The 10,871-nt window shown below is 51.4% G+C and overlaps 1 protein-coding gene across 1 annotated transcript in view; it reads left to right on the top strand.

The window, feature by feature from the left end:
• The window catches only part of LOC144597534 (uncharacterized), an 84,048-nt gene extending 77,144 nt beyond the window's left edge, over positions 1 to 6,904 (top strand). Inside the window, exons 18-19 of the mRNA XM_078407013.1 lie at positions 4,696 to 4,948; positions 6,373 to 6,904. Of these exons, the coding sequence (XP_078263139.1) occupies positions 4,696 to 4,948; positions 6,373 to 6,904 (785 nt within the window). The remainder of the gene's footprint in view (positions 1 to 4,695; positions 4,949 to 6,372) is intronic.
• The last annotated feature ends 3,967 nt before the right edge of the window (positions 6,905 to 10,871 follow it).

Genomic DNA, 10,871 nt, shown 5'->3' on the forward strand with positions numbered 1-10,871 from the left:
CTAAATTAGTGAGGTGCTGTTCCTCCAGTTTGCGTGTGGCTTCCCTCTGGCAATGGAGTAGGCCCAGGACACACAGGGCGGTGTGAGAATGGGAAAGGGAGATAAAATGGTTGGCGACCAGGAGATCCAGCAGGCCATGGTGAACCGAATGAAAGTGGAGGGGAGGCCATTTAAAACTGAGGTGAGAAGAACATTTTCACCCAGAGAGTTGTGAATCTGTGGAATTCTCCGCCACAGAGGGCAGTGGAGGACAATTCACTGGATGAATTTAAAAGAGAGTTAGATAGAGCTCTAGGGGTTAGTGGAATCAAGGGATATGGGGAGAGGTTGGGCACGGGTTACTGATTGTGGATGATCAGCCGCGATCACAATGAATGGCGGTGCTGGCTCGAAGGGCCGAATGGCCTCCTCATGCACCTGTTTTCTATGTTTCCGTGTTTCTATGTTTCTGTGTTCGGTAAAACAGTCACCAGGTCCAAGAATGGTGTCATTAATTAAAAAGGAGGTCACATCAGGAAAGTCTGATACCTCTGGTGGAGGATATTTATTCACAAAATGCTGGAGTAACTCAGCGGGTCAGGCAGCATCTCAGGAGAGAAGGAATGGGCGACGTTTCGGGTCGAGACCCTTCTTCAGACTGATCCTCTGGTGGAGGAGGTTGGAGGAGGTGCAAGAGAACCTCTCTCTGCCTCAGCTGAAAGGAGTGTCAGTGTCAGAGTCGAGGGGGGGGGGGAGGTATGGGGACAGGTGTTGCATCTCCTGTGGTTGCAGGGGAAGGTACCTGGGGGAGGGGGTGGTTTGGGTAGGGAGGGGCGAGTGGACCAGGGAGTTGCGGAGGGAATGGTCTCTGCGGGAAGGGGTGGCGATGGGGAGGGGTGAGTGGCGGTGAGGTCGTGTTCGAGGTGGCGGACATGTCGGAGGATGACTGCGGGCGTTGGATGTGGAGGCAGGTGGGGTGGAAGGTAAGACCTCACCTGTTTCAAACACCACCCCTGGCAGGGCAGCACGTTCCAGGCACCCACCTCCGTCTGTGAAAGACACCTGCCCTGCACACCTCCTCAAAACTCTCCCCCCTCCCGCCCTCCAGCTGTCGGTTCGATCCTGACCTCGGGCGCTGTCTGTGTGTGTGGAGTTTGCACGTTCTCCTTGTGACCGCGTGGGTTTCCTCCGGGCGCTCCGGTTTCCTCACTCATCCGAAAGACGTGCGGGTTTGTAGGTTAATCGGCCCTCCATTAGTTGTCCCTGGTGTGTAGGGAGTGGATGCGAAAATGGGATTTTTGCATTTATACCGAGCCAATTAACTTACAAACCTGCACTTTGGCGGCAAGAACAGGAAAGCAGAGTATTACCTGAATGGTGACCGATTGGGAGAAGGGGAGATGCAACGTGACCTGGGTGTCATGGTGCACCAGTCATTGAAAGCAAGCATGCAGGTGCAGCAGGCAGTGAAGAAAGCGAATGGTATGTTGGCATTCATAGCAAGAGGATTTGAGTTTAGGAGCAGGGAGGTTCTGCTGCAGTTGTACAGGGCCTTGGTGAGACCACACCTGGAGTACTGTGTGCAGTTTTGGTCTCCTAACCTGAGGAAAGACGTTCTTGCCTTAGAGGGAGTACAGAGAAGGTTCACCAGATTGATCCCTGGGATGGCGGGACTTGCATATGAAGAAAGACTGGATAGACTGGGCTTGTACTCGCTGGAATTTAGAAGACTGAGGGGGGATCTTATAGAAACATATAAAATTCTTAAGGGGTTGGAGAGGCTAGATGCGGGAAGATTGTTCCCGATGTTGGGGGAGTCCAGAACCAGGGGTCACAGCTTAAGGATAAGGGGGAAGTCTTTTAGGACCGAGATGAGAAAACATTTCTTCACACAGAGAGTGGTGAGTCTGTGGAATTCTCTGCCACAGAAGGTAGTTGAGGCCAGTTCATTGGCTATATTTAAGAGGGAGTTAGATGTGGCCCTTTTTGCTAAAGGGATCAGGGGGTATGGAGAGAAGACAGGTATGGGCTACTGAGCTGGATGATCAGCCATGATGATATTGAATGGCGGTGCAGGCTCGAAGGGCCGAATGGCCTACTCCTGCACCTATTTTCTATGTTTCTATGTTTCTATGTCTTTGGAGTGTGGGAGGAAACCGAAGATCCCGGAGAAAACCCACGCAGGTCACGGGGAGAACGTACAAACTCCGTACAGACGGCACCCGTAGTCAGGATCAAACCTGAGTCTCCGGCGCTGCATTCGCTGTAAGGCAGCAACTCTACCGCTGCGCCACCGTGCACACCTCTGAGTGTACCTTATCCATGCCTCTTATCGTTTCATACACGGGTATTTCTATCAGGTCTCCACTGAGCCTCCGACACTCCAAAAGAATACAATCCGAGCTTTGTCCAACCTCCCCCTCCCATACCCTCTAATCCAGGCAGCGTTCCGGTAAAAGCCTCCACACCCTTCCTGTAAAGGGGGTGATCAGAGCTGCACGCAATACTCCAAACTCAGCCTAACAAAAGCTTTATCACAACAACATTTAAAAGACATGTCGTAAAGAACTACAGATGCAAATCGAAGATAGACACAAAATGCTGGAGTGGCTCAGCGGGTCAGGCAGCATCTCTGGAGAGAAGGAAAAGCTAATGGGGACCTGGCCCAGACGTGGGCAGGTGGGACGTTTGTAGATGGGGCATCTTGGGTTGGAGTGGGCAAGTTGGGCTGAAGGGGCTGTTGCTGGGCTGCACGGCTCTCTGACTCCATGATGAAGTTGCATCATGACTTCCTGACTCTTACACTCGATGTCCCAACTAGGGGTTGCCAACGTCCTCACTCCCAAATAAGGGACAAAAGGGTGACGTCACCACCCCGCGCCCCACGTGACCTCACCCAGCCAGCGGCCACGTGCTCCCGCTCCACCAATGGTGACCGAGGTTAATTCCCGGAATGGCGGGACTGTCATATGTTGAAAGACTGGAGCGACTAGGTTTGTATACACTGGAATTTAGAAGGATGAGAGGGGATCTTATCGAAACATATAAGATTATTAAGGGGTTGGACACGTTAGAGGCAGGAAACATGTTCCCAATGTTGGGGGAGTCCAGAACAAGGGGCCACAGTTTAAGAATTAAGGGGTAGGCCATTTAGAACGGAGATGAGGAAAAACTATTTCACCCAGAGAGTTGTGAATCTGTGGAATTCTCTGCCTCAGAATGCAGTGGAGGCCAATTCTCTGAATGCATTCAAGAGAGAGCTAGATAGAGCTCTTAAGGATAGCGGAGTCAGGGGGTATGGGGAGAAGGCAGGAACGGGGTACTGATTGAGAATGATCAGCCATGATCACATTGAATGGCGGTGCTGGCTCGAAGGGCCGAATGGCCTACTCCTACGACAGCGGCCCCCGGGCTACAAAGTCTGGACCTACAGTGTCCGGGCCTCCAGCGTCCGGGCCTCCAGCGTCCAGGCCTCCAGCGTCCGGGCCTACAGCGTCCGGGCCTACAGCGTCTGGGCCTACAGCGTCCGGGCCAACAGTGTCCGGGCCTACAGCGTCCGGCCTACAGTGTCCGGGCCTACAGCGTCCGGGCCTACAGCGTCCGGGCCTACAGTGTCCGGGCCTACAGTGTCCGGACCTACAGTGCCCCCCCCGGGCCTAATACGTGTCAAGGGCGGTCCCGTACGGGACAAATCAATTTAGCCCAACATACAGGATGTCCCGGCTAACATGGGACAGTTGGCAACACTAGATCCTGACAGAACAATGAAATTCATACTTGCTGCAGCACAACAGAATGTGTAAACATAGTACACTGTAAATAATAATAACAATAATAATCTATTGTAGTTCAGAGCTTATTTATAGGCAATAGACAATAGGTGCAGGAGGAGGCCATTCGGCCCTTCGAGCCAGCACCGCCATTCAATGTGATCATGGCTGATCATTCTCAATCAGTACCCCGTTCCTGCCTTCTCCCCATACCCCCTGACTCCGCTATCCTTAAGAGCTCTATCTAGCTCTCTCTTGAATGCATTCAGAGAATTGGCCTCCACTGCCTTCTGAGGCAGAGAATTCCACAGATTCACAACTCTCTGGGTGAAATAGTTTTTCCTCATCTCCGTTCTAAATGGCTTACCCCTTAATTCTTAAACTGTGGCCCCTTGTTCTGGACTCCCCCAACATTGGGAACATGTTTCCTGCCTCTAACGTGTCCAACCCCTTAATAATCTTATACGTTTCGATAAGATCTCCTCTCATCCCTAGTACTGTAAATACATAGTACTGTAAATAATAATAACAATAATAGTCTATTGTAGTTCAGAGCTTATTTGAGGTTGTGGTGTTTAACAGCCTGGTGGATGTGGGGAAGATGCTGTTCCTGAGCCTGGACGTTACAGTTTTCGGGCTCCTGTACCTTCTTCCCGGTGGCAGGGGTGAGATGAGAGTGTGGCCAGGGTGGTGTGTGTCTCTGACGATGCTGGCTGCCTTTGTGAGGCATCGACTGCGATAAATCCCCTGGATGGTGGGGAGGTCCGGGCCTGTGATGGGCAGTGTCCACAACTTACTGCAGTCCTTTGCCAGGGTAGGTTCTCTGATTCCCCTTCCCTGGATCCTGTCAGGCCGCGTCATGACTTGCTGACCCGTGCACACATTGCCCTGACCGATGAAGGCGAGCCAACCACGTGCCTTCTTCATCACCTCTTTGATCTTTCAGTTTGCAAAGAGAGGAAACCAGTTGGTGCAGGCGGTGGCAAGAGGAGCCTGAGGTTGAAGAGAGAGACGGAGAGCCGGGAACGGAGCGCGTCCACACCCCTGTGGCAGGAGGCAGCGCCCAGACGCCAGGCGGCCAGACAGCGGACACTGAGGTCTGTCCCCAGCACCCAGACTCCCACGGGCGTCCGCCTGTTCACAGCGGGCAGGTACGCTCCCGAATCAGAGAGAAGCTCGGACTATCTGACCCACAACAGGTGAGGCCAACAGCACCGATCCACCCACACCTCAAACGTGCTGCAAGTCAGCAGGACAACCCTTGCACACTGCGGTCTTGTGCACGCACGCACACGCATGCACACACGCACGCACGCACACGCACGCACGCACGCACGCACTCACACATGCACGCACACACGCACGCACGCACGCACAGGCACACACGCACACACTCACACACGCACACACGCACGCACGCACGCACGCACGCACGCACGCACGCACGCACGCACGCACACACGCACAGGCACACACGCACGCACTCACACACGCACGCACTCACACACGCACGCACACACGCACGCACGCACACACGCACGCACGCACGCACTCACACACGCACGCACGCACGCACTCACGCACGCACGCACACACGCACGCACGCACGCACGCACGCACACACACTCTTCACTTCACTTCACTTTAGTTTAACTTCAGTCTATATTTCATTTATTTTGTTTTAGTTTAGTTTAGTTTCCGTTTTGTTTTGTATACTTTTAGTTTAGATTAGTTTAGTTAAGATTAGTTGTAGTTTCATTTCGTTAAGATTAGTTACAGTTTAGTTTAGTAAGGATTAATTATAGTTTAGTTTTGTTAAGATAAGTTATAGTTTAGGTTAGTTATAGTTTAGTTAGGATTAGTTACAGTTTAGTTTAGCCAAGTCTAGTTCTAGTTTAGTTTAGCTAAGACTTGTTCTAGTTTAGTTTAGCTAAGACTAGTTCTAGTTTAGTTTAGCTAAGATTAGTTCTAGTTTAGTATAGTTAAAATTGGGTACACTTTAGTTTAGTTAAGATTAGTTACAGTTTAGTTTAGTTAAGATTAGGTGTAGTTTAGTTTAGTTAAGATTAGTGATAGTTTGGTTTGGTTAAGATTAGGTAGTTTAGTTTAGTTAAGATTAGGTATGGTTGAGTTTAATTAAGATTAGTTATAGTTTAGTTTAGTTTAGTTCTGGACTCCCCCAACATTGGGAACATGTTTCCTGCCTCTAACGTGTCCAACCCCTTAATAATCTTATACGTTTCGATAAGATCCTTCTAGACCTTGGTCTAGTATTTTTTTAAAGTGCTGACTCTTACATCTTATGTTGTAATAGATTTTATCTACTGGGTGGTATTTATTCACAAAGTGCTGGAGTAACTCAGCGGGTCAGGCAGCATCTAGGAGAGAGGGAATGGGTGACGTTTCGGGTCGAGACCCGACTCTTCAGTCTGAAGAAGGGTCTCGACCCGAAACGTCACCCGTTCCCTCTCTCCCAGATGTTGCCTGACCTGCTGAGTTACTCCAGCAGTTTGTGATACCTTCCATATTCTCTAGAGATGTCGCTGAGTTAATCCAGCACTTGCTGCTTTTCTGTTTGGTAAGGCAGCACTTACCGTTCCTCGTGTCTCTGCTATGTCCGCAGGTCGTCCTCAGCCAGCTCCGAGCCAAAGTTGTCCAGCTACTTGGAATTCTTGAACATCCTGTGCAGGTGCCAGCAGCGGTCCAAAGGGAAGTGGGCATCGGCTTTGGCTGGGCAAGGGTTCATGCCGAGGGTCCTCGCCAGCTCGCCAGAGTTGCCCTACGGCCGTCCGGCCACCGCCAACACTCTGGGACAAAGCCCGCAGGTCTCAGACGAGGAGATGCCCCCAACATCTCCGTCCGGGGCAGCGGGCACCAGCTCGGCGCTGAAGATGGGCCTGAACGTGGGCCTGAACGTGGGCCTGAACGTGGGCCTGAACGTGGGCCTGAGTGTCGGAGGAGAGGCAGCCCGCCCCGGCGAGGACGGGCGGCAGATCGAGGACCCCCTCTTCACCCAGGGAAGAGCGGGATTCGAAACGGTCAGACCCACCATGGACGGGCTGGGTTCCTTCTCTCTGGTGTACAGGAAGCACGTCAAGGGACGGGGCAAGGAGGACCACACGACGAGACGCCCCCAACAAGCCCACCCCTACTGAGTGGTCCCGCCCGGACATCTGCCGGCAAGATTGGTCCCAGGCCTCACATACGGGCGTGGCCAAGCAGATCAAACACAACCTTAGCTTAAATCATTATTTGTTTATTTCACATTGAATTTATCCACATTAATAAACTTCACTCCACTCAGCTCAGGTCAGCCATAGGAAGCATGTCACAAAACAATAGACAATAGACAATAGGTGCAGGAGGAGGCCATTCGGCCCTTCGAGCCAGCACCACCATTCAATGTGATCATGGCTGATCATTCTCAATCAGTACCCCGTTCCTGCCTTCTCCCCATACCCCCTGCCTCCGCTATCCTTAAGAGCTCTATCTAGCTCTCTCTTGAATGCATTCAGAGAATTGGCCTCCACTGCCTTCTGAGGCAGAGAATTCCACAGATTCACAACTCTCTGACTGAAAAAGTTTTTCCTCATCTCAGTTCTAAATGGGCTACCCCTTATTCTTAAACTGTGGCCCCTTGTTCTGGACTCCCCCAACATGTTTCCTGCCTCTAACGTGTCCAACCCCTTAATAATCTTATACGTTTAGATAAGATCTCCTTTCATCAAACAAGGGTTCTTCAATCTGAAGTAAGGTCCCACACCCAACATGTCACCTATCCATGTTCTCCACAGATGCTGCCTGACCCGCTGAGTTACTCCAGCACTCTGTGAAACGTCACCTACCCACGTTCTCCACAGATGCTGCCCAACCCACTGAGTTACTCCAGCACGTTGTGTCTATCTTTGGTACAAACCAGCTTTTGCAGTTCCAGTTTAAGGTGAGGCGGCACGGTGGCGCAGCGGTAGAGTTGCTGCCTTACAGCGAATGCAGCGCCGGAGACCCGGGTTCCATCCCGACTACGGGCGCCGTCTGTACGGAGTTTGTACGTTCTCCCCGTGACCTGCGTGGGTTTTCTCCGAGATCTTCGGTTTCCTCCCACACTCCAAAGACGTGCAGGTTTGTAGGTTAATTGGCTTGGTAAATGTAAAAATTGTCCCTAGTGGGTGTGGGATAGTGTTAGTGTGCGGGGATCGCTGGGCGGCGCGGACCCGGTGGGCCGAAGGGTCTGTTTCCGTGCTGTATCTCTAAACTAAACTCAACTATTGCAGCAAATAATGTTGTTTTTGAAGCTCTCACTGTTGAAACAAAAGAGTCGACTTATCCAACTGTGATACAGCCAAAAGGTATATCAGTAAGAAGGGTCTCGACCCAAAACTTCACCCATTCCTTCTCTCCTGAGATGCTGCCTGACCTGCTGAGTTACTCCAGCACTTTGTGAAATAGGTAACCGTTCACGATGAGCCACACTGGAAGCTACATATCATTACACACAGAGAGAGAGCAGACAAGATTCCCCAGGACGTTGCCACGACTCAAGGTCCATCCTCCAGGGAGAGGTTGGGCAGGCTGGGACTTCACTCCTCTACGGAACGCAGGAGGCTGAGGGGTGATCTTCTCGAGGTGTGCAAAATCACGAGGGGAATAGACAGAGGGCGGTGAATCTGTGGAATTCATTGCCACAGACGGCAGTGGAGGCCAAGCCACTGGGGATTTCTATAAAGCAAAGATTGACAGATAGATTCTTGATTAGAAAGGATGTCAGAGGTAACGGAGAGAAGAATGGGCTCGATGCAGGGAAAATGTTCCCAATGTTGGGCGAGTCCAGAACCAGGGGTCACCAGGGGTCACCAGGGGTCACCAGGGGTCACCAGGGGTCACCAGGGGTCACCAGGGGTCACCAGGGGTCACCAGGGGTCACACAGTCTTAGAATAAAAGGGAGGCCATTTAAAACTGACGCGAGAAAGAACTTTTTCACCCAGAGCGTTGTGAATTTGTGGAATTCTCTGCCACAGAGGGCAGTGGAGGCCAATTCACTGGATGGATTTAAGAGAGAGTTAGATAGAGCTCTAGGGGCTAGTGGAATCAAGGGATATGGGGAGAAGGCAGGCACGGGTTACTGATTGTGGATGATCAGCCATGATCACAATGAATGGCGGTGCTGGCTCGAAGGGCCAAATGGCCTCCTACTGCACCTATTTTCTATGTTTCTACGAGAGGGAACGATGAATGGCGGCGTAGACTCGATGGGCCGAATGGCCTAATTCTACTCCTATGAGTTATGCACATGAACTAATGGGCAGTCATTTACCCAGGACAGGATAATCAGGAACCAGAGGAAAGATGAGAGATTGAGGTAAGAGAGAAAAGGTTTAATACTAACCTGAGGGGCAACTTTTTCACACAGAGGCTGGTGGGTGTATGGAGCGAGCTGCCAGAGGAGGTAGTTGAGGCTGGGACTATAACAGCATTTAAAAGACACTTGGGACAGATACATGGATAGGATGGTTTAGAGGGATATAGGCCAAACGCGGGCAGGTGGGACGAGTGTGGATGGGGCATCTTGGTCGGAGTGGACAAGTGGGGCTGAGTGTTTCTATGAGTGGATTTCAAAGGTCTGCAGAATGGGCCCATCCCAAAGCGGCATCAATCCATATTCCTCCATGCCAGCTGAGTTACTCCAGCACTTTGTGCTTTTGTTTGTAAAACCAGCATCTGCAGTTCCTTGTGCAGATGGTACTGGCGGCACGGTGGCGCAGCGGTAGAGTTGCCGCCTCACAGCGAATGCAGCGCCGGAAACCCGGGTTCGATCCCGACTACGGGCGCCGTCTGTACGGAGTTTGTACGTTCTCCCCGTGACCTGCGTGGGTTTTCTCCGAGATCTTCGGTTTCCTCCCACACTCCAAAGACGTGCAGGTTTGTAGGTTCATTGGCTTGGTAAATGTAAAAATTGTCCCTAGTGTGTGTAGGATAGTGTTAATGCGCGGGGATCGCTGGGCGGCGCGGACCCGGTGGGCCGAAGGGCCTGTTTCCGCGCGGTGTCTCTAAATCTAAATCTAAAAAAAATCTTTCAAATGAATTTCTGTGGTGAGGTTGCGTTTGGACTATTGCGTGCAGTTCTGGTCGACCCCATTACAGGAGGGATGTGGAGGCTTTGGAGATGGGGCGGAGGAGGTTCACCAGAACGCTGCCTGGATTAGAGGGCATTAACCACAGGGAGAGGTTGGACAGACTTGGATTGGTTTATTTACAGCATCATGGGCAGTGGAGGCTTAATCGAAGTAATGCTGGTATAGATGGGGTAGACAGTCAGAACCTTTTCCCCAAGGTCTAAACGTCAAAGAGTCTCGGAGTAAAGAGGTCCTTCTGCAGTTGTACAGGGCCCTGGTGAGACCACATCTGGAGTACTGTGTGCAGTTTTGGTCTCCTAATTTGAGGAAGGACATCCTTGCTATTGAGGCAGTGCAGCGTAGGTTCACCAGGTTAATCCCCGGGATGGCGGGACTGTGACATGAGGAACGATTGGAAAGACTGGGCTTGTATTCACTGGAGTTTAGAAAGATGAGAGAGGATCTTATAGAAATGTGTAAAATTATGAAAGGACTGGACAAGCTAGATGCAGGAAAAATGTTCCCAATGTTGGGGGAGTCCAGAACCAAGGGCCACAGTCTAAGAATAAAGGGGGGGGCATTTAGAACGGAGGTGAGAAAAACGTTTTCCCCCAGAGAGTTGGGAATGAGTGGGATTCTCCGCCACAGAAGGCAGTGGAGGCCAACTCACTGGATGTATTTAGATTTTAGATTTAGATTTAGAGATACAGCGCGGAAACAGGCCCTTCGGCCCACCGAGTCCGCGCCGCCCAGCGATCCCCGCACATTAACACTATCCTACACACACTAGGGACAATTTTTTACATTTTACCCAGTCAATTAACCTACATACCTGTACGTCTTTGGAGTGTGGGAGGAAACCGAAGATCGCGGAGAAAACCCACGCAGGTCACAGGGAGAACGTACAAACTCCGTACAGACGGCGCCCGTAGTCAGGATCGAACCTGAGTCTCTGGCGCTGCATTCGCTGTGAGGCAGCAACTCTACCGCTGCGCCACCGTGCCGCCACCG

This window comes from Rhinoraja longicauda, chromosome 10 (genome assembly GCF_053455715.1).
Source record: "Rhinoraja longicauda isolate Sanriku21f chromosome 10, sRhiLon1.1, whole genome shotgun sequence".
In the NCBI taxonomy this organism is placed as follows: Eukaryota; Metazoa; Chordata; class Chondrichthyes; order Rajiformes; family Arhynchobatidae; genus Rhinoraja; species Rhinoraja longicauda.